This window comes from Mustela erminea, chromosome 12 (assembly GCF_009829155.1).
Source record: "Mustela erminea isolate mMusErm1 chromosome 12, mMusErm1.Pri, whole genome shotgun sequence".
In the NCBI taxonomy this organism is placed as follows: Eukaryota; Metazoa; Chordata; class Mammalia; order Carnivora; family Mustelidae; genus Mustela; species Mustela erminea.
In genome coordinates this window covers 35,721,280-35,743,351 of record NC_045625.1, presented here as the reverse complement: position 1 = coordinate 35,743,351, position 22,072 = coordinate 35,721,280, and the positions used below count along the sequence as shown (strand labels likewise).

Below are 22,072 nucleotides of genomic sequence, written 5' to 3'. Positions count from 1 at the left end.
CCCAAAGGCAGATACCCAATGACTGAACCACCCAGGTGCCCCACATGGTAAGGATTTCATTAGACTTCTGTGTAGATGTGTATCTGGGGACCATAAGGTAAAAAGTACTCCTTACTTAAGTAGAAGTCAAAAAGGTTTGAAAACCACCCTGGCATGCACATACATGTGGCACACACGCAAAGCCCCTCTGCAAGAGTTCAAAACCTGTGCAGGTTGTTAGGGTCACTGTATTTTCAACACCTCCAAGCTTCAGGGATTTGGAGAGGGAGAGGATGGCTATAATGGCTGCCAATGATTTTTTATGATTAGAAGACCATCAGAAGGTTTGATTTATACTTCAACACGTGGTCTCTCTGCTTGTTCCTCTTTATGCTTTTCCAGAAGTAAATCACACCATATAGAATAGGCCACCCAACAGAACAGGGCAAAGGGAGGTCATGGAGACTGGGGGAGCAGGCCAGAAGGTTTTCAGGAAAACAGTCTGAGATGAACTCTCGAGCCGGTCTGCCTTAAGGGTTCATGTACTAAAAGCAAAATACTCACAGCTAACAGATTATTTTATATTTCATAGTCGTATAAAAAGGCAAAGCTAGGGGCACCTGGGTGGCCCAGTGGGCTAAAGCCTCTGCCTTCAGCTCAGGTCATGATCTCAGGGTCCTGGGATCAAGCCCCGCATTGGGCTCCCTGCTCAATGGGGATCCCGCCTGCTTTCGTCTCTCTCTCTCTCTACCTGCTTCTCTGCCTGCTTGTGATCTCTGTCAAATAAATAAATAAAATCTTAAAAAAAAAAAAAAAAAAAAAGGCAAAGCTAAGTGGTGACTCAATTAACTGGAAATGTAGTCTCTGGTACTAGAGACTGTGAAAAAGGATGTGCATATGCTAATCAGCATATACCAAGAAAGCCAGGGCTGGACAAGGGCCCATGACTGGAGGGTGTCATCATAGCCCAAGGTACCAGGGGTTCAGGGGGAACAGCGACCAGTACTATTGGTACTCTGTGGTTGCTGACAAACATCTCCACTGAGGAGGGGAAAGAAACTCAGTTTCCACAGAGCTGGTTTTGCATACATCACTTCTTGGTTATCTACAGGAGCGTCAGGCTGTGGAGGAGGTGGGGGAGGGCAAGCAGGGGAAGGTTCAGGGACCGTCGCAGGGGAATAACCTGTGCGGCTGCCTCGGTGAAGCCACAGAGGGCCTTGGAGGCTGTGGCGATTGCTTCCCCGAACTCTGGCAAGTTCCCGTTCTTGGCGTTTTGGGAGATGCCAGTCATGGCCTCACCCAGTACCTGAGGAACAGAGGCTGTCAGAAGAGTCTGCCCCTATCCTCAGAGGGGCAGAGGAGCCCCGGTTCACCCCATCTTCCTGCCCCCTGCCCTCCTGGGCCCCTTACTGCATTTACCTTTGAGTTCTCCATCACACTGTCTAGGCAGCCGAAGTAGGACATGTCATTGATGGGCTGGACTGGGTTCTCTAGGAGTTCCCGGACAGTCTGTACAGGGGGAGGACAAAGTAGGACTCAAGACACCTCCTTCCCCGCCTAAACCCAGAATACCTTCCTCAGCCTCCACACCACTCAGCCTGCCAAGTGCCCACCTCCAGTTCCCGCAGGGCATTGTCGCACTCTTTCTGGCCCGGCGCCTGCTGGGTGCACATGGTGATGAGCTGGTTGATGCTGTCAGTCACCGCCCTGGGAGGAACAGGAAGTGGAGTGGATGCATGCACAGGTCATCGTAGAGGACCCAGTTTTGGGTCCTCTATGCATGTGAAGTGTCTATTTCTCTTCTGTGTGTAACTACTCCTAAGCTGGGGCTTCTCATGAAATGTTCCCTGTCGCTCTCGACCCGCCACAGTTCCCCCCACCCCCGCCCCAGTCTCTTCAACACTGCAGGGCTGGGCTTCCCAGCTCCTACTTACCGGGCAGCTGCAGCCAGCTGACTCTTGAGGTTGGGGGCAGCAGGGTCTGTGGACAGGGCCTTGGCAGCCAGAAGGAGTTTGCTTGAAGACATAGAGATACCCTTCAAGTTGGACACGACCTGGGCCCGGTCCTCCTGGCTCTGTTGAAGGTGAAAAGGTCAACGCATTGTCCAGTCAGTCCTTTCTTATCTGTCTCTAAAGGGGCTCTTCTGTCCCAAACACTCAAATGTTGCTAGAGACTAGGGAGGGGCCGGGGGAGAGGGGAAGGAGGCAGGCAGAGGTCAGGACTGAGTGGTCACACAGGCACCACTCGGCCCGAGCCAGACCCTGTGCCTTTTCATACCGGGGCCTGTCCAGCCATTTCCACACCAGCTTCCAGGAAGGTGCTGAAGTCCTGTCCAAATCGACCCGAGGCTCGAGCCAGGTCCTGGGGGGTTCCCCGAGATGCCTGTACCAGTTCTGTGGCTGCCTGATTCAGCCCAGCAGCAGCCTCATTCAACCGGCTCTGAGCTTCTTGAAACGTCCCGGTACTGGGGGGAAGCTGCAGGGTCAGAAGGTCAGGAAGTCAGAAGTGAGCATGGGGAACGATGCGAGGGAGAGTTTGGTCAAGGAGTGCTGGGAGGTGGGCACAGAGCCTGCGAGTACTGAAAGAGGGTAAATCTGGGAAGTCAAGGTCAAGGAGAGGTCTAAAGGTTGGGAATTCTTCTGCTCCTACGTGCCCCCCACACCCTTGGTCTTCCTACCGAGTCACTCAGGAGTCGCTTGCTGGCGTCTCCCACTGCTCGCAGGGCATTGTCCACATCTCGCTGGCCAGGCAGGCAGCTGACACAGCGGTTCAGGGCCTGGGTCACTGCTTTAGCCACCTGAGGTGGAACAGGAGACAGGCGTTGCCAAAATGGAAACAATTTGGGAGAGCCCCTCCTCCACTCATGGGGACATGTCCTACTGCCTCCAAAAGTGAAGAGGAAAGGAAGGGGATGTGCAGCCAAAGGGGCTGAAGTTAAGGTGTCAAGTGATAGTGATCAAACTGTCTTGAACCCAGTGTTCAGTGAGACCCCTGCCTCAGGCTACTGAGACCCTCCTCCCAATACTGAGGGAAACAATGGAATTCAGACAGGAGTTGTCAAGAGCAGACCTGGGAAGGGGCCTATCAGTGTGGATGAGACTCAGCACCAGTCAGGCTGGGCCATGGGGTAAGTGGCCTCTTCCCCAGACCTGACCTGGGCAAGCCGCTGCTGGCTCTCAGGGTCCCCGGGATGGCCGGCTGCCTTTTTTGCTTCCTCGATGAGGCTGCTGGCCTTGTCCAGAACGTCGCTGGCGGTGTCAAGCACAATGGCCTGCACTGCAGGATCTGATGTCAGGGCAGCTACACCCCGAGCGGCCTGGGCTAGGGATCGCAGCCCACCTGCCACGTCCCGAGCTGCGATTCCTGGGCAGATGAAGGGAAAAGGTGCCTTTACTGCCAGGCTTCAATCTCCACAGCTTCCTTGGTTAGCGCCATCCCTCCTTCAGCTCCTGTTCCCCAGCCCCTCCACATACCTGCATAATTCTCATTGCCCTGGGCGACCTCCCCCAGCAGCTGGGCAATGGCAGAGCTCACTGCTTTGGTGCTGTTACCCAGGTCCTGGGCACATTTCTCCATCTAGGGATGAGGTGGGAGATTCAGGGGCAGAAAGACCTGGGAAATGGGACCTTGAGAAGCTAGTTGGGATCAGCTGGCAGTTTATTTATTTTTTATTTTTTTTATTTTTTAAAGATTTTATTTATTTATTTGACAGAGAGAGACCAAGCAGGCAGAGAGGTAGGCAGAGAGAGAGAGAGAGGAGGAAGCAGGCTCCCTGCCAAGCAGAGAGCCCGATGCGGGACTCGATCGATCCCAGGGCCCTGAGATCATGACCTGAGCAGAAGGCAGAGGCTTAACCCACTGAGCCACCCAGGCGCCCCCAGCTGGCAGTTTAAATGAAGGTTTTGGGTAGCTCTGGAGTGCAGGTGGGAAAAAAAACCTCAGCGTTTAATTAGAATGAGGGTTGTTTTTTTTTTTCTAAATAAGATTTTATTTATTTATTTGACAGAGAGAAAGATTGAGAGAGCGTACACAAGCAGGGGATGCAGCAGGCAGAGGGAGAAGCAGCTTCCCGCTGAGCAAGGAGCCCGATGTAGGGCTCGATCCCAGGACCTTTGGATCATGACATGAGCCGAAAGCAGACGCTTAACTGACTGAGCCACCCAGGCACCCAAGAAGTATTAAGAATACTTACAGTCTCTCCGGGTAAGGGTTTAAGCTTGCCATCTCGAGCTGCTGCCTTCACTTCCTGCAGGTCTCTCTCTAGATTCTGCACCACACTTAGGGCAGAATCCATCTCCAGAGGTCCACATGCTTCCTGAGCCTACAATGATAAGGGGTTTTGGATACAGGAGGTACTGCTGTGTCTCAGGGATACCCCAGGTTACACAATTACCCATTTGAGGTGGTTCTGCAGACTCCCCATCATCCCAGAACTCCACCCTCATTTTCTTTCTTTCTTTCTTTTTTTTTTAAGATTTACTTATTTGAGAAAGAGAGCATACACATAGGCATGCACACACGGCAGGGAGGGAGAGAGAAACTTAAGCAGACTTTGCGCTGAGCATGAAGCCTGACATGGGGCCTGATCTCATGAGCCTGAGATCATGATCTGAGCCGAAATCAAGAGTCAGATGCTTAACTGACTGTGCCCTGGGCGCTCCTCCCCTCACTTTCCAAAGCCGCCAGCTCCCATACCTTCTGGGCAGCGGTGCGAAGTTCCGCCAAGGCGGTACCAAGATTTTTAGCACACTGACTCAGCTGCATGGCCGAAGCCTGGTCCTGGATTGTTGGCACTGATGCCTTCGCAGCGGCCACCATCTTCCCACCTGGCTGTTGGGGAACAGAGAGCAGATGAATGTACGATCTGCTTGGGTACACGGACTGATGCTGGTGAGGGCATTCGGACTGCTGTGGCTCCGTCTGGGAAGGAGCCTATTGGCGGAGCTTTACACTGTAGGCGATCTTGGGAGCTCAGAGGGTGGGAAGGGTCTTGTCTGAGAGGTGGGAGAGGGTGCCTTGCCTGCAGAAAGCTCTGGCTTGCAGCAATAAGGGCCAGCTGAGCACTGGGACTGTCAGGCTGAGCCTGGCTCCCTCGGACGCCCTGCACCAGCAGTGGAATTTGTTCTGCCACAGCCTGTGGGGGAAAACATCATGAGAGCTGCCTTGCCACAGACTGGGGGTGGGGAGCGGAGTCCCTCCTCCCACACCTCCTCACCACCTCCCACTGAGTCTCACCTTGCAGCTCTGTACCAGCAGTGGCTGGGGACCGGCAGAGGCCTTGGGGGTGGAGCCTGCATGCTGGGCTGCAGCGATGGTCTGTGTGGCTGAGGCCGCAGCCTGCTTGGCTGCGTGCTGTGAGGACAGAGCATTAGGACAAGGCCCAGGCAGTGCCCTACTCGGCCTCTGGCCCACCCTGGCTGTGCTAGCCCACGAGGAGATACTGCTCGAGTCTCTCTCTGTATGTTCCTCCCTCCCACTGTCATTCATTCCTCCCTTGGCGCCCACACCCTTGCTCCACGTTCCCCTCCCAGCCTCACCTCCAGGCGCTGTACCAGCTTCTTCTTGATGGCATTCTGAGCAGCCGCGTTGGTTGCCATGCGCAGCCCCTCAGCCGCTTCCCGCAGCCGCTGCTGCTGCTCCTCACTGTCAGGGTGGGCAGCTGCTCCCTGAGAGAAGCGGAAAGACACTCCTCACTCACTGTCCCTGTGCACCCCAAATAAGCTCTGCTCGGACCCCTCTAGACTCAAACATTTTCCTCAAGTCATTTATAACTCTCCGCGCTAAATGTAACTGCAGCTGAGATGAGCTGCCTCGGGCAGGCAAGAGGGAGGTGTAGGGGGGCCCTGGATTCCCTTTGGACCCTCTTTAGGTGGAACTATTGCTTCTGTCCCTCTTGGGGGAAGGAGCCATGTGTCTTTCCCTACTCCCCACAAGATGCCACTAGCAAATGGGGGTGAGGGGGGCTCTCTGGGATGGGGTGGGGACAAAGTTTAGATCTGGGATCTCAAAAACCACATCAGGGGACCTGGTTATTCCTGCGAGCTCAAGAACGCCACAGCCCAGGGAGTGTGAGAGCTTCCTGGCTTCTTCCTGACAGTCTTCTGCACCCTGTGTCCATGTCCCCCTGCCTTGCTGAGGACTGAATACTTCTGTGCATTCCCAGGAGAGACCAGGAAGCGGGTAGCAAAGTAGGAGAAAGTAAGGACAGCAGACTTTGGACTTGGAGGAAGAAAAAGGGGCAGCGGCATGCTAGCGCGAAGCCTGGGCCGCCATCCACTGGATGCCTGGGGTGCATTTACTTCTTGAGCGCTTCTCTTTGTTCTCATGTATTCCCTGCTTTTCCTGGGTCTCTTCCATCAGGAAAGGGTGACCCCTCTGGACCTTTCTACTTCCTTTCAGGTCTCAATCAGGGATTGTGCACAGAAGGCTTTGTACCTTGGCAGCCTCCACCATCTTGGCCGTGGCATCAGCGAGGATCTTAGCGGCGCTTAATAGCTTTCGGGAATTCTCCAGGTCGCTCTCCCCCTCAGCATCGGCCTTGATGGCATTGACCAGGTCAGAGGTGGCTTGGGCTAGGATGCGGGCCTGTCGTACCATCTCACCTGAGAGGACAGGACACAGTCAGGTAAGGAAGCTTGAGACACTGCAAGGGTGCCAGGGGTGGGGGGAAAGGGTGCAGACAAGGTAGACCGTGCTCTTGAGAAGAGTTAAAGAGACACAAAGGTTCTCGAAGTGATTCCCCTGGAGTTACTGGGTTTTTTTGAGTTTAGGATCTTGGAGAAGGAGATTTCCTGGCAGGCTTTCGTGGGAAGGAAGATGGTCTATAATGGCTATTTTCAGCAAATAGTCTTGAGAAGATAAGATAGTTCTTACGAAGGCTTTTAGGGGTGAACAGGTAGGGTGGAGTGGGGAAGGCTATCTCTTAATAATGCCACCTTCCAACTTCCTGCTGTGTTTGTATACACTTCTGCATATTCTCTAAAAGCACCAAAGAAGGCAGAACAGGGATCATATTCCTGCTTTACAGAGGAGAAACTGGAGGTTTCAGAGATACCGAACACCTAGCCTACTATGCTGAGTCCTTAGGGGGAGGTGGCGGGTCTGCAAGGCAATGTCCACTGGGCTCAACGAGCCTCAGAGGGGTTCGTGGTCTCCCCGGGAGTGGTGTCCTTACCAGCATCACCCATGGAACTGAAGATGTTCTCGGTGACGGTGAGGATGGTGTCAGTGGCCTGGTCGTAACGGCCAGCAGGCCCAGCCCCTGTGGCATGGGCCTTCACGTGCTGCAGCAGCTCATTCAGGGCCTGGGTGACAGCGGTGGCCGCTGCTCCCACTCCCCGAAGCAGCTGCCCATCCTCTGTGGCCGCCTGCGAGGCGGACACACAGCCCTCTACGGCTTTGGCCACAAGCCGTCCGGCCTCCACCAGCTGCTCCTGGCAGACGGGTGAGCTGATTGTAGGTGCCACCACCTGCAGGCAAACCGCATGTGAGAGACGAAGGCTGTGGAAAGGAGTTGCGAGGTGGGGTGTTTGTGGTGTGTGCAGCAGTCACTGGGAGAGGTAAGGAGGAGCCAAAGAAGTGAAGCAAGAGGCTCTGGTGTGCGGCACCATCACCCCGCAGCACAGGCTAGCGCCACCTGTGGGACTCACCTTGGTACAGGCCACCAGCTGAGAGGTGGACAAGGCACACTGTGTTGCTGCAGCAATGACCTGGGTCTGGAGCCCGGAGTCCTCTGTCCGCTGGGCCACACTCTTGGCCTTGAGGACCAAGGCAGCTGCGGCACTTGCCACGGCCTTGGCTAGCTGCATTAGTACGTCCTGTGAGGAAACAGCTGTCAGCAGGCCTTGAGATCGGGCTTGGGATCCAGGGACCCTTCTCAGAGGCATAAGCTGTTTCATTATTCCCACTGACTCCAATCATAGGACAGTATATGCAGAAGCAACCAGAAGAAACCCCAAGCCCCTGCCTCGAGCACCCGGTAGGACAGAACCCCCACCTAGGAACAAACCTACACCAGGAGAAACAGAGCCTACACCAAAGGGAGAAATGCATGAGGCGGATACACTCGGATGGAGATGGGGAGGGAAGAGCAGTGGTGTTACAGTGGGATGGAGAGAGGTACCCCTTGGCATCCCTCCTACCCTCAGCTTCTTTCCTTCATTTCTTCTCAATCTTGGTTGGAAGCTGTCACCCTGGAGTACGAGACCCCGTACAGCCCTCCCTGATCCCATTTTTCTAAGCCCTGCCTTTGACATGCCTACCCATCTCCCATCATGTTCTGCTCCCCTAGGAGGTTGAGGGAGAGGTGCAGAGCGAGTGTATGCGGCTCAGAGAGGACAAAGCTGGGAAGGCCCAGGCCAGAGGCCGTTACCGTGGGGGTATCGTGGGGAGATCGAGCCCCAGCCCCTCTGGGTGCACATATCTGCATGGGAAATCCAGGATAACAAGTCAGCTGAGGAAACCGGCATGGGGTGGGGAAGGGGGCAGCTAGAGGAATGGTGTCCTTAGGGTGGCATGGAGGGGGTTTCAGCATGTTAAGCTGGGACAAGGGCTATATATGGGGAAGACAAGGAAAAGATGACAAGCGGCTACAAAATATCAATCAGCCAAGTGTGAACTAGTAGATTTAGTTTGGACTCAGGAATTCTGAATTCTCATCCCCTAAAAAAGGGACTGGAGGTTCCCAGTGTCATTCCCTGCAAAGAGAGGCTCAGACTGGCTCTGAGACGTTGATTTGTAGGAACAGGATTAGGAGCTAGATTCAGGGTCAGAGATTACCCCCAAGAAGCTTATGTTCTAGGGGTTGGGTAAGTCACTAACCTGGAAGTGGGGGTCAGTATCACTCTCCCCAATTTGCTGCAACAGCTCCCCACTGGCCTGGCCCACGTTCCCAGCTGCTTGCAGCAGGTTCTGACGGGGCTGTGGAAGAGTGGACACCAGTCAGAAGCTGCCCAATCCCTGCCCACATGCACCTGAGTCCTATAGGCCCATGGGTCCCCCAACTCTACCCCACAGCCTGGACTGCCCCCTTCTCCTTTGGGCTCTCTGCCCTGGTGCCAGCCCGTGGCCCCTGACCTCAGCACTGGCAGGCTGGGCACTGCGCAGCAGCTCAGACACTGCCCCGGCGAGGCCCTTGGCGGCCTGCAGCAGGGGCCGGCCACTGCCGCCCTCGTCTTCCAGTAGCGCCGCCAGCAGCTTCACGCCGCGGGACATCTCCGTGAGGTTGGAGGAGATGGTGGTGACCGCACAGCCCACCGCTGTGTAGTCTGTCTCTGCAGGGTCCCCTGAGGGAGGATGAGGGAGAGGAGCATGAGTGAGAGGCGGGCAGGCCAGACGAGGTGCACAGTCAGAGGCGTTAGTCATACACACATCCGGAGACAGACGTACACGCACACGGTCTCTTCCATGAGTCAAGGTGCGGTCCCACCCAGGGCCATCACACTTGTGCTCACACGCGTTCTTCCTCCCCCTCCCCACCACAAGGAGAGCCTGGCGCCCGGCTTACCTGCTGTCAGGTTCACCACAGAGGCAGTACCGGCCGTGATGGCATCTACCTGGGAGTGGATCTCGTGCTTTGATTCATCCATCTTGTTCTTACGCCAGGCCTTAGAGGCCTGCGAGGGAAAGACAGAGAAGCAAAGCTCAGGGTCTGCCCTGGTTTGGTCAACCCTGATCCCTCCAGGGAGTCCCGGCCTTAGCACCTCCGGCCGCTCCTTCCTCCCGTACTCACAGCATCCTGGCCCAGAGGGGGCAGAGTGTCAAAGTCATCCAGAGTGGCCTGGGCAGCCTGCACGGCCTGCATGCTGGAGTTGATGGTCCCAGTGAGCGCCTGCTGGGCTGATGTCTGCAACACAAGGGCAGGAGAAATGGAATGCTTAGAGGCAAGAGAAGATAAAGAACTCGAGGTGAGGGACAGGAATACAAACAGGGATGTGGGGAAAGACTGCCTAGCTCCTGGCTGGGCCCCGCTGACGGTGGAGGAACGGCTTAGCCCTCTGTTGACAGCATACTCTTACCAGAGGGGGCATGTGTCCTCGGTGCATCTGGCCACTGGTGATCTGCTGCTGGGCCGGTGGCATGCTGCCCACCTGGAAATTCTCAGGCCCAGAGGCTCCGGAGCGCATGATAGCGGGCAGGGCCACAGAGCCGTGCTCCACCTTCCCCACCCGGTTATACTGCTGCTGCAACACTGTCGACCTAGAAGGGGACACCCCGGGAAGCACTCAGAGGACTCTGTGCTCTCACCCCCTTCCCACCCAGCTCTACTACCTTTGCAGGTCCTAGAGTCTAGTGGGGCAGGTGAGGTCTTAGGAGAGCCTGTGACTGGTTAAAGAACCATCCTAGGAATTTCCCACCCCTCAGCAGTTGTTGGAGTCAGGCCCTGCCATCCCTGCCCCTGATGGATGGGATGAGCCCAGCTCCCTTCGTACTTTTTGGGGGACACTGAGTCCTCCAGCATAGTAGACTCCTCATCTCCCTCCAGCCCAAAGTGATCCTTGCTTTTTTTCTGTAGGAAAGGGAAAGAAAAAGGAACAACAATTAAAGAAAAGAGAGGCAGGGAAAAGGTAGCTTCTTCTTTCCCCTAGTCAGCCTTTTTCCAGAACCTGGTGCCCCACTTTGAAAGGACTGGCTTGGGTAGAAGGTGGGGGAAGATAAGGAAAAGGCTGAGGTGGGCACCTTCTTAAGGATGATATCAATGTAGCCAGCGATGAGCTGTGCGATCTGCTCTCCTTCCGTCGTCTGTACTGAGTAGTAGCCATCTTGGTAGTCCCCGAAATCCTAGGGTGACAAGGTGGGGGCTTGGTGGGAGAGCCGGCATATACTCAGGATGGAAAAGGGTAGGATGGGAGCCCCACGGGTGAGCTGGCGAGGGCTTCCCCTGCAACAGCTCTCTGGGGAGAAGCCCACCCTTTAATTTCCTCTTTCTTTTCCTCCCTGGAGGGCAACACTTTATTTCTGAGAAGAGTCTTTGTGCTGCATAGTTCACATGCATGCCATCCATGAAATCTCTCTTCTCTCCCCTGATAATAAAATTGGGAAGACAAACATTTATCACTGACCACATCTGAGGGTTAGCACTAGTATCCAAAATGGAAAAATAGCCTTTAAGAAATTCTCATCCCCTCACTGGGGCACTTTATCAAGGTGGTATCAGTTTCCATCCAGCACATGAAAATATAAAGCAGGGGGTGGGGGGGAAACTACTATATAGTTCCTGCTCAGAGAGAGGAGGCTTATCTTTTCTACCACCTTTTCCTTCCCTCTCCTCAAGTATTCTGCAAGCTCAGCTTGCTGGTGATAGTTCTGTCTTGTTGACTTTTTTTTTTAAAAGATTGTATTTATTTATTTGGCAGAGATCACAAGTAGGCAGAGAGGCAGGCGGGGGTCGGGGGAAGGCAGGCTCCTCGCCCGAGCAGAGAGCCCGATGCGGGGTTCGATCCCAGGACCCTGAGATCATGACCTGAGCTGAAGGCGGAGGCTTAACCCACTGAGCCACCCAGGTGCGCCTGTCCTGTTGATTTTTTAGACAGTTTCACTGTAGCATCACTTATTCTCCAGGAAAGCTTCTCCTCTACTCTGATCTCCATGGTCCTGTAATCGTTACAAAATTCTCCTTTGCTGGAGTCACACACACTGCACTATCCCAAGGGAGGGGAGCGACCTCTGCAGCTACCCCTGCCTGGAAATTCCAAAGCGCCTTTCCCTCTGGGCTCCCAGACTCACCAGGGTGAAGCTCTTGGGAGAGGCAGCCCAGCGTTTGATGTTGGTGAGGCTCCATTCCTGGATCACCTCCTTGGTCTTCTCGTCCACTCGCATCACACACTCCTTAGTGATGCCCAGAAGCCTGGGCACCAGCTTGTTCTTTCCTTTCATCTTTTCCTGTGAGGCAGAGGTTGTCATTGGTACTGTGGCTACAGGCCATAGCGAGTGAACGAGGAGATCAGATCTGGATCACAAGGGGTTGCTGAGGAGCACGGGAAGAGCTGAACTGGGTATCTAGATGGAGCTGGGACAAGCTCCTCGAGGGAAAACAAAGGGTTGGGAGCCAAGTGGTGGCAGAGGGCTGACAACAGGGCAAATTTTCACAAGGTCAGAGCAAGGCAGAGAATGGGACTTGTAGGGATGATAGAAAATGTGACCAAAGGCAGGGCCAGACTTTGAGGGGAAAGGAAAGAGCAGGACTGAGGAGGACAGTGAGAAGGGTCTGTAGCCCACCTTGACAAGAAAGAAGGAGACACCATATGTCTTGAGAGAACGGGCTAGCTTCACGTAGCGCACCTTGGCCTCGATCTCACTCATCTGTCCACAATTCTTGTGTGCCTGAGAGGAGGAAACGGGAAAAAACGTTTAGCAGAATGTGGGCGGACAGTGTTACAGACAAGGAGTTGTGACATTAACTACAATGAAAGCGTATTATGGGGGACACAGGAAAGGTTAGGGGGTGCAGGACATGAGAAATGAGAGGGTGACAGACTGGGGGGGCTGATGAAGGATACGCAGAAGCGGGAATTCAGGGGATACAGTTAAAGAACTTGCAGATGTTCTGGAAACAAACAGATAAGAAGTAGAAGGTCAAATAGATCGTTTTTTGGTTGAGTATTCAAGAAGTGGGGATAACACATTTGTACAAAGATATACTTTTCACAGTAATTTGAGACATACTATCTCATTTGATTCTCCTATCAGTCCTACCCAGGAAAGGTACTGTCATCTCATGTTAGAGGCAAAGAAAAGAAAACAAGAATATTGAATTGAATTCCACAGCAAATGCAGTGATGGAGCCCAGGTCTTTGGCTTTCTCAGCACAGGAGAGGTGGAAGAGCAGCTTGGTGGGTGGAACCCGGGTGGGAAGAGACAAAGAAGGGGCGGGGTCCATTCAGTCAGTAGGATTAAGCAGCAAAGCTCCCAGGGCATCCCCAGCACTTTCCCCGACCCCCATTCACCTGGAAGATCTTACGCTCTCCCTTCTGCTTCACATACTCCTTGGGCAGGAAGTCCTTCAGGCTACACCAGAAAAGGGAGGGTCAGCATGTAGTGGACAGCATCAGGGATATGTGGGCCATGGACTGTAGGCCTGGGGGTGTGAGGAAATGTCTAGGACAGTGTTATCTTTGGGGAGAAGGAAGGCTCAAGGGAACAGAGTTGGGATTATTCATGAAGTCGAGAAGGCCTAGCATGAGCTCTTAAGTGCAGCCCATGTCTCTCCCTACAGGGAGAGGGACTGGGGGAACCTGAGTTGCAGGCTCAGTCCCTGAGGGAAAGAGGGTCTAGAGCACTACTGCAGGGAACCAAGAGCAGACGGAGTTCAGGAGAAGGATGACCATGCATGGAGGAAGCCAAGCAAGCCACGCTGCACTCTCCACATTCTGAGTATTGGTGGATGAGACTCATGAAGCTTTCTAAGTCTATGTTCCCTATGAGGAGAAATGTTCTGTTTTCCTCTGGCTGCTACAGTAAAATTCTTCAGAGAATCTCAGAGAGGCTACATGCTTGCTTGAGAGGTGTGGGGCAGAGGCAGAGATTCTGGGTTACGTTCGTGTTCCACATGGGGCCAGCAAGGAGACAAACAGCTGACGGCAGCAAAAAAAGGGACCCGTGTGGGTCAAACCCTGGTGCGTCGGAAGAACAACAGAGAGAGAAAGCCTGGGAGGGGGGCAGGGCTGTTGGGCCCAGTGAGTCCTGGGCCCTGACAGGGTGTGGGATGTGGGTCACTCACTCGAGGAAGCCAGCCTTGTGCTTCTGCTCATTGTGGGGCCCAAACTGGATCTGGCACTGGAAGCCAGCAAACTCACAGGCCTTGTCGAAGGAGACAGGGTGGGAGCCATTGAGGATGTCATCTCGTGCCTGGAGAACACAAGGCGGTGGGTGGTGGGTGTGGGTGTGGGGATACCCCTCTCTGTGCTCCCACCGCCTCTCCCTACCTCCCCTACCCAGGCAAATCCTCTCCACACCTGCACATAAAGAAGGTTCAGCTGTACGGGGTCCCGGGAGTCCACATTCTGGTCTGAGTAGAAGAACTTCCTCCGCAGCAGAAGCGTCTCATGCTCCTCTACTCCCTGTTCCCTCAGCGTGCGGCCATGGTCCAGCCAGTTCACTGAGACACACACAGTCCCCTCAATGCCAAGCCCCTAGGGCGCCTGCCTGGTCTGCTCTTTGCTCTTCGTGTCCTACCTTCACTCACTGAGAAGTTCCATGAGCGTAAGACTTTGTTTTACTAGTGATGCAGCCTGCATCTCAAATGGCGCCTCGCAAAAGCAGATTCTCCATAACTAACGAATGAACACCGCCCCCCCGCCACTCCCCTGACCCCGACCATTTCCAGGGCCCTCTTTTTTCGATTTCTGCTTACGCTCATCATCTGTGTGCAACTTCTGCTTTAGTTTCTCCATCTTCTTTTCATCTCGCAGCAGTGTCTTGTCCTTCCGTAAGGTCCCTGTCACCTCCTCCTTTTTCTCTTCCATTAGCTCTCGCACCAGCGAATATTCATCATGGTTGGTGATGCCTGGGGGAGGGGGAGGGGTTGGTGGCACCCCACGCACCACGTCTGTGTTCTCTAGCGGAGCGGGAGCCTCCATTCCTGTGCCCTCAGCACCCCCGAGACCCCTTACCAATGCGGGCACAGATGGTCATGAGCATGTCGGTGACAGTCTTAGAGTCATCCACCATGATAGTCTTCACGGTTCCGTCGAGCATGCGGATTTTCAGGGGCCTCTGTTTCTTCCTGTACTCCATGGTGTCCTGGTGGGGCGGGAACAGGAGGAGGGGTCCCCTTGAAGCCAGAGGTATTACTTCCTTTCTCCTCCAGAGGAGAGGCAAGTAGATTACTAAAAGCAACACTACAGTAGCTCACTCAAAAAGCAGGTTATTTTGACTGCCTGGGATAGAAAGCCTGGAGAGGCTCAGGGACAACAGACATGGGTGCTGAACAGGAGGTAGAGGAGGGGATGTTGATGGTCCTTGATGAAGGGATACTCACCCCATTTCGGAGCATGTAGTAATCCAAGGCTTTCCCGGCCTCCAGCCATATACCTTTTTTGGGGTCTTCATCTGACAGGAAGAGCCCAAAGTCGCTGGCTAAAAGAAAGGATGGCTCACCTCAGACTACGAGGACCCCAGTGTTGCTGAATGGCTGCATGGTTCCCTTACTATTTCCCCAGAGACTGAGGGCTTAAGGGGGAGAGAAGGAACCAGGGAGCACACGCTTGAGGGATGAGCAGCCTTGAGTTCATCCCTTAAAATCAAGAACCCGGGGAAAAAGGAGGGACGGAAGACTCCCACCCCCGCCACCAGGGTACTCAGACTCACGAGGGCCAGCCAGGGCCTCTGGGATGCGCTCACGAATGATGCGACAGGCATCATACACCATGGTGGACGGCTCAAACTGCATCGTCTTCACCACGTTCCCAATGCTGATCTTCAGCGAAAGCGCAACCATGGTGGCAGCTTCTCCTCTCCAGCCTGTCTCTACCTGGCCCGTGGCATCAGCGCATTAGCACACATCCGCATTAGAGGACAGGAGGTCCCCCAGATGGAGCCCCAGGGAGGGGTGTTTTTGAAAGGGACCCACCAGAGCATAGAGTAACGTGGTTATTTTGTTTTATTTAAGCATTTTAAAGATGGAAAAATTATTTATACCAAAAAAACCAATCCTAACCACCTAAGAGTGGTTAGGTGTGAGTCTGGTCTGCAATGCAGTGTTCCCGGAAGACACCATCCTGTCCCTACCACTAGAATCTGTGCCTCCCTTCTGTGGGCCAAGTGTCTCTCTCTTGGCCCCTACCTTGCTCTTTTCCCAGCCTTGCCTCTGCCTTGTTTTCATCTTTTCTTAGTTCAGTCTTTTTCTCTCTTTGTCTCTCACTAGGTCTTACTGGCTTTTTCCTGTCTGGGATTTTCAGAGCTCTGCCCTGATTCATCATGTGACCTCCCCTCTGACAGCTTTAGCCTCCTTCTCTACAAAATGAGGACGTTATATTAGGTAATTCCCAAGAGATCCTGAAGCCTGCAAACACCGACTCCAGCTAGCTGGGCAGGGAGACGAAACACCGGCAGCTTGCACCGTCTAACTGGAGAGGGAGGGGCCTTCCCAGGGAGCCTGGCCCTGCCTCTGGGTTTCCTGGCAGTCAAACTAGAATGATGATTCTCTAATCCAAATGGATCTCAGAAATTACCTAGTCAAATTCTCAGTTTTGCAGAATGGACATCAGACATGGTGGGGCAGGTTGGGTAGTTTCAAGGCAGATCAGAGGAGGAGCTCAGTCTCTAACTTGGTCCTTGCTCCAAGTCACCAAGTGAATACTCAGTCCTCACGACAACTGGTCTCAGGCTTTCCAGTCTTCGGTAAGCCCTTCTCAAGCTCTGCCCCCTATCTTACTGCCTCCCTTGATGGTGTTTTCAGGGCACCTCAAGATATCAGTCCCACCCTGACCTCCCCCACCCTCCTTGGCACCTCTCAGCAGGCTGGAGGAACCCTTGCAGGTGGCAGGTGGCACCCAGGGGGACAAGAAGACAAGTCTGCCTGCCAGCTGATGATGTGACCCAGTTTGGTACAGGGATTGGTTCCTCTCAACTGAGAATGAGCAAATTCGCGCTGCTCATTCCCCTCCTGGCAAGCAGCAAACCCCAAGTGGGGAAACAGACAACTGGGGTTAGGTTAGAAACAGGTAGGAGTGCTGGGATACAGAAGCCAGAACCAGGGAAGTTGGGAAGGGATAGGTTTTTGGACGGTGAAGAGATTAGGAAGGATGAGGTGGAGACTGAAAAATCTAGAAACAGGAGACAGGTATATGTGGGAAAGGTGTGGAGCAGGGATCTGAGAGACCATTCTGACCTTATAAACAGTCCAGAGTCTCACAAGAAACCACAGCTTGCTATCTTTATTTCCAAACAAGCGAGGACCCTTCCAGTCTCCCCAGCTCTCTGCCCACCTCCCCCATTCCTCAGCTACCTCTCCCAGTAGCTTGACAGACCTGGCTGTGGGGCTGCTGGAGGGCTGGAGGGTCAGCGAAGTGGAGGAGTCGGAGGAGCTGAGGGCAGGACTGAAAGGACCCTCCACCCTAAGCTGAAATGGCACGTCTCCCCCACTTCCTCCGGACATATGGACACCCCCTTCTTCATCAAGCACGGAAACCTCTGGTGAGACCCCGATAAGGGAGATGAGTCATGCCTACCCTTACTCCCAGGCTGGTCCTGAGTGGACACCCACATAGCTACAAGATGGTGAAGGAGGAAAAGGAATTGAGAAGTGAGAGGGTGATGAGGGCACAGAACAAGCCCCCTGGAAGTATGGAGAGAAGCCATCCAGTTCCTCCTCTGGCCTGAGAACTTTGCTCCCTTTTCCACCATGTTTTATGAAACAGCAACAATGCCCCCCCCCCCATCCCTCTCCCAGGGAACTCCTCCTCCCTCAAGACATTCCTGAGATGCATTCCAGAGGAGTTGGGCAATTGGGGGGGGGTGGAGGACAAGAGGTCAAATCCTAGCAAGGAATGGAATGTAAGTATACTGGGGGGGGTAAAGAATTTGGGGCACATGGAAATATAGTCAGAACAGATACCCACAAAGGGAGCTGCAGAAAGACAGGGAGCTACAGAAAGGGACAAGGGAGAAAGAAACCTGAAGACAAAGTCAGAATGTGTGAGGGTTGGGGGAGTAACCCTCAGTCTGTTACCAAATTTGGCCTCTGAGTCCGCAACCGCGGGGCGGGGGGAGGGGGGGGTAAAGGGGGGTGGTGGTTGTGGGTGAGACTGACATATCCGGCCTCAGGCTGCTGGAGGCTCATTTCGGGCTGGACTGGGCAGCTGACGGGCTGGACCTGATCTCCCTCGACATAGCCCCTCACCACCTACACCTATCTATACATATGCACTCTCTCCAACTGCACCCCTGTCTATGCACAGAGCTCTTTACCACAAAGTTACTACGAATACTGTCTCCACATACACGTTATCTCAAACATGCAGTCCCTTACACAGACCCTATCACAACCACATTATCTTCCCATAAAGACCCTGTCCCACGCACACAGCTTCCCCACAAACACACCTCTGTCCGTAGGAGAACAACTTGCCCCAACATCTCTCTTCCCATTACACATTCTCCCTCCATTCATCCAACAAGCATTTCTGAGGGTCTGTTGTGAAAAAGGCCCTGGGCCAAACTCTCAGTGACTGGGAAGCAAGAAGAGCAAGCCCTTGCCTTCGCTTTCAAGGGGCTCCTGGTTAGTTGAGTGAGTAAGCCAAATACAGAATTATAATACAGGGCAGGATGTGGTCAGAGTCAAGATGTGTGTGTTCAGGGGAGAGATCCCTTTAGGTTACAGAAAAGGGACCGAAAAGTCTCTGTTTTAAGTGTCATTTGAAGTTAGGACTTTAAAATAAAGATAATAAAAATCGTAAGGATTACCTTTTATTGATGATATGTCAATCTCTTTGTATACATAATTTCATTTCATCTTTACAATAACCCGGCAAGATAAGTATCATTATACCCACTTTTACAGATTAGGAAACTGAGGCGCAAAGATATTAAATACTTGTTCAAGGAACTGCTCCAAAGTCATACAGCTAATAAGTTGTGAAGCCAGGATCCGAACCCATATCTCTGACTCCAAAGCCCAAGCTGTCTCCACTATGCCAGCCAGAGGTGAGTCAGGGGTAGCATTCCAGGCAGAAAGAAGAGCATAAGCAAAGGTGGAGGAACAGGAAATCACGGAGGAGCATTCAGGGAAGTGAGCGGGTGGGCTGGCGGAAGCACAGAGTACCTGCAAGGGAGCAGCGACGGGGAAGTCAGGTCAGGGTGAAAAGGCAGGGGAGGACTAGAGAGGAAGGAGTATTTTACATACTGGAGGGCACCATGAGGCCAAGGGAGGCTTTGAGCAGAAAAGGGACATAACCAGAACTAGATTCTGGAAAATAATTCTGGCAGTTACCTTGGAGATAGGTCAGAAAGACACTGCATTAGCACAAATGAGAAGTGATGACAGTAGTTAGAATGGTGGAGAGGAGGACGTTGTTCATTTGTAGTTTGAAGAGGTAGAACTGTCAGGACCTGATGACAGTTTGTCTTGTCAATCTTCAGGGACCAGGGCCTAAAGTCAGACTGAAGTCCCACAGCTTCTGTCATCAGTAGCCATTCAGTGGCTAGGGTAGCTTGAGTTTACTAAGGAATTGGGAAGGGGAGAACGCCAGGATTGGGCCGAGCTGGGTATATGAAGATGAGGCTCTGGGGCACAGGAGATGGGGATGGGGTTAGCACCAGTAGCGGCAGAAGGGATGAGGTTAGTGACTGTATCGAACTAGAAATGGGGAAGAAGGCTGGGGAAGACGGTGGTAGGAAAAATACATCTATGATCAGTCACCGAATCAGGCTAGGCGAAGGGAAAAAATAATTACAAGACAGGGAATGACAGAGTGAGGTCAGAGGTCAGATTAGGCTGCGGGAGATTGAGAAGAGATGGGGCTGTAGTCAATGGCTAAATAAGGCTAGGATGGTGTTGGGGGGAGAGCGAGGGGATGGTGGCAGTATATAAGCTGAGTTGGTGGGGGTGGGGTGGGTCTGGGGCACAACCAGCAGCTGGGTCACACTGAGTAGGGGATAGTGCTGTGGTCAATGGCAGGGTCAGGCTGGGAGTGAAATGGGGGTGTGGTCAGTGGCCTGGCTGGGCGTGGGATCAGCAAGACCCAGTTTCCTCTTTGGGTCTCATTTCCTCTTTTCTGTTTGGGGAGTGGGGGAAGGGGATCTACAACTGGACCAAGAAATTAAGAAGGCTTAGAGCCAGGGGCTGGCACACAGCAGGGCCTGCAGGTACTTGACAGTTATGTTAGGCTTTGGGTAGGGTATTCAGCAGATGACCAGGAGGTGCGGGTAAGTGGGGAAAGTGTGGAAGAGTGCTTTAAGATGATGTGAATGCTCAGATTTGGGAGGGCAAAATATGGTAGGAGGTGCAGTATCAGGGACAGAAAGGGAGGCAGAACTGCAGCTGGGAACCACTGGCAAGATGAACAAGTATGGAAGAAGTTACAGGTGAGGGGAGAAATCTGTATGCAGGATTGTGCTTGACGGAAGGGGTATGCAGGGAGGATGTGAACTGCAGGGCCAGGGAGGAGAGCTGGAGAGAGGACTTAATCCAGAGAATGAGGGAACTGGGAGGCAGTAGGGCTGAACTTTCAGAGGATTCAGTCATTTCTTTCTCCCATGGCAACAATGTTTTCATGGTCAGCCTCCCCTTAATCACAGTCCCTTCTCCCTAAATAGTCCCCCACTTGTGACTAGGCCTTGTACATCTCCTGGGTCCCAGGCCTATTCCTACCTCCTATCTTGTAAGTAACATAGTCCAGAAACCACTGTCCCTAAACTGTGGTGACCACAGCAAGAGCACTGGATTTAGACAGCAAAATAAAGAAGCTGGAATCCCAGATACCTGCAATTCTAGTGAAGCCCAGAACCCTAATGTGAAATTAGTTTACCATATCTCTGGGCTAGAGAACCACTGAAACTATGTAGCAATGAGACCTCCCCACAAAAGGAGTGCACCTACCTGCTACCAATCTCTTAAATTTTATCTATCAGAGGCCAACTACCCAGACTTCAACCATAACCCCCTCCTAAAACTAACCCTAATTCTTTTTTTTTTTAAAGATTTTATTTATTTGACAGAGATCACAAGAAGACAGAGAGGCCGGTTGGGGGTGGGGAGGTGGGGGACAGAGAGCCTGATATGGGGCTTGATCCCAGAACCCTGAGATCATGACAGGAACCAAAGGGAGAGGCTTCACCCACTAAGCCACCTACGCGCCCCTAAAACTAACCCTAATTCTTAACATTAACCCTGACCCTAGTTTGTTTCCTGTTTCCCAATACTGGCTTTGACATTCATCCCTTTCCTAACAGACACCGTACCCAATCCTTCATCCATAATATTGATCTAATTTTTACTTCCAGCACCAAATTCCCTGACCTTAACCTTAAATATTGATCTCTAAGCCTGAAACTCCTTTGTCACTTGGTTCCTGACCCATCCCTTTGGTTTTTATCCCTAGTACCATGCTAATGTTCTCTAATCCCTAAAACTAGACTTCTAATTTAATTCCTGTGTTGACTCGGCCCTGAATCCCACCTTTGACTTACCTTGGCCAGAAAAAAACAAAAAACAAAAAACCAAAAAACCACCAAAAAACTCCACAATGACTTAATCCAAACTTCACCTACATAAAACGGACCTGACTCACGCCAGTAACTCAAAATTTCCAACTCCGGCTTTATAACTCCTTAAACTAACCTTGATTCCTAAACCCAACTCTACCTAATCCCAAACTCACCCGAAGCTTTCCTACCCACATACCCGCTATCAGCTAACCTCAAACCCGATCCCCGCCCTGCGCCTCAATGCCACCCACATCTCGCCCTCCCCAAAACTATTCCAGACAGAGGACTGATCCCAGGAAGGGCCTGGCTCCCTTAAAACGCCCTACTTAACTCCGATCCCAAGCCGAGATACACTGGACTCTGACCTCTCCAACAGGACCCGAAGCAGGAGACGCAAGAGTCAGAGGGCCCCGCCCGCCCGCTTGCCCGCCAGCTTCCCGGGTCCGGCCTCGCGGCCCCACCCTGAGACTCCGGCTCGGCCGAGTCCGGCCTACCTGCGCTGCCCGGCTCGTGCCCCGCCCGCCGGCCCGCTAACCCGCTCGTTCTCCCGGTGGCAATCGGGCTCCGGCCTCGCCCTCCCTTCGACACTCTCTCGGGCACTTCCGTCCGCGGAACGTCCCCCACCCGCGGGCGGCGCCCTGGGCCCGCGCTCTATGGTTGCGGGGGCAGCAGGAAGCTGCTCTGGCCGCGGCACTCGATGCTCGGGAGCCGGCCTCAGACAGGCTGCCCCTCCCCGGCAGGAAGCAAGGGTGCGGCACAATCCGGAGCAAATGTTCGAACAGCGAGTTCCCTTTTAGTCTCTAACCCTTCCCTTTTTCAGCCGGGGGCCGAGTCAGAGTCCGTCCCCTACAATGCCCGCCCCTAGGGTGTGAGGAGGCCGCAGAGACGTCCCCTCTATTTGCGTCGCTCCCGGGACGTGGCGTGCAGCTGCTAAGCTGCTTCCGCGTCA

General features: G+C 53.4%; 1 protein-coding gene and 1 long non-coding RNA gene across 5 annotated transcripts in view; one reads left to right on the top strand and one right to left on the bottom strand.

Moving 5' to 3' along the window:
* TLN1 (talin 1) overlaps window positions 1-22,028 on the bottom strand; it is a 32,968-nt gene extending 10,940 nt beyond the window's left edge. Inside the window, exons 1-34 of one of the 4 annotated variants that reach the window (XM_032307349.1) lie at window positions 21,618-22,028; window positions 15,286-15,448; window positions 14,957-15,054; window positions 14,589-14,718; window positions 14,330-14,482; window positions 13,932-14,074; window positions 13,697-13,824; window positions 12,924-12,984; window positions 12,196-12,300; window positions 11,704-11,859; window positions 10,657-10,758; window positions 10,410-10,486; window positions 9,996-10,176; window positions 9,710-9,823; window positions 9,485-9,593; window positions 9,055-9,263; window positions 8,800-8,898; window positions 8,351-8,401; window positions 7,629-7,796; window positions 7,154-7,448; window positions 6,415-6,581; window positions 5,517-5,645; window positions 5,215-5,331; window positions 5,000-5,113; window positions 4,675-4,809; window positions 4,172-4,300; window positions 3,453-3,555; window positions 3,134-3,342; window positions 2,657-2,776; window positions 2,257-2,454; window positions 1,914-2,053; window positions 1,593-1,686; window positions 1,399-1,488; window positions 1,163-1,285 (exon numbers count right to left, since the gene is read on the bottom strand). In XM_032307349.1, coding sequence (XP_032163240.1) covers window positions 1,163-1,285; window positions 1,399-1,488; window positions 1,593-1,686; window positions 1,914-2,053; window positions 2,257-2,454; window positions 2,657-2,776; window positions 3,134-3,342; window positions 3,453-3,555; window positions 4,172-4,300; window positions 4,675-4,809; window positions 5,000-5,113; window positions 5,215-5,331; window positions 5,517-5,645; window positions 6,415-6,581; window positions 7,154-7,448; window positions 7,629-7,796; window positions 8,351-8,401; window positions 8,800-8,898; window positions 9,055-9,263; window positions 9,485-9,593; window positions 9,710-9,823; window positions 9,996-10,176; window positions 10,410-10,486; window positions 10,657-10,758; window positions 11,704-11,859; window positions 12,196-12,300; window positions 12,924-12,984; window positions 13,697-13,824; window positions 13,932-14,074; window positions 14,330-14,482; window positions 14,589-14,718; window positions 14,957-15,054; window positions 15,286-15,415 — 4,377 coding nt within the window. In that variant the 5' untranslated portion in view covers window positions 15,416-15,448; window positions 21,618-22,028. Of the gene's footprint in view, window positions 1-1,162; window positions 1,286-1,398; window positions 1,489-1,592; window positions 1,687-1,913; window positions 2,054-2,256; window positions 2,455-2,656; window positions 2,777-3,133; window positions 3,343-3,452; window positions 3,556-4,171; window positions 4,301-4,674; window positions 4,810-4,999; window positions 5,114-5,214; window positions 5,332-5,516; window positions 5,646-6,414; window positions 6,582-7,153; window positions 7,449-7,628; window positions 7,797-8,350; window positions 8,402-8,799; window positions 8,899-9,054; window positions 9,264-9,484; window positions 9,594-9,709; window positions 9,824-9,995; window positions 10,177-10,409; window positions 10,487-10,656; window positions 10,759-11,703; window positions 11,860-12,195; window positions 12,301-12,923; window positions 12,985-13,696; window positions 13,825-13,931; window positions 14,075-14,329; window positions 14,483-14,588; window positions 14,719-14,956; window positions 15,055-15,285; window positions 15,449-16,946; window positions 17,028-21,617 lie in introns of those variants that run through there. The other 3 variants (XM_032307350.1, XM_032307351.1, XM_032307352.1) reach the window with 3 other exon arrangements.
* Window positions 6,544-20,608, top strand: LOC116570387. The gene is made up of 2 exons (XR_004277414.1): window positions 6,544-6,604; window positions 15,842-20,608. It is a non-coding gene; the product is annotated as an uncharacterized LOC116570387 (long non-coding RNA).
* Window positions 22,029-22,072: the final 44 nt, after the last annotated feature.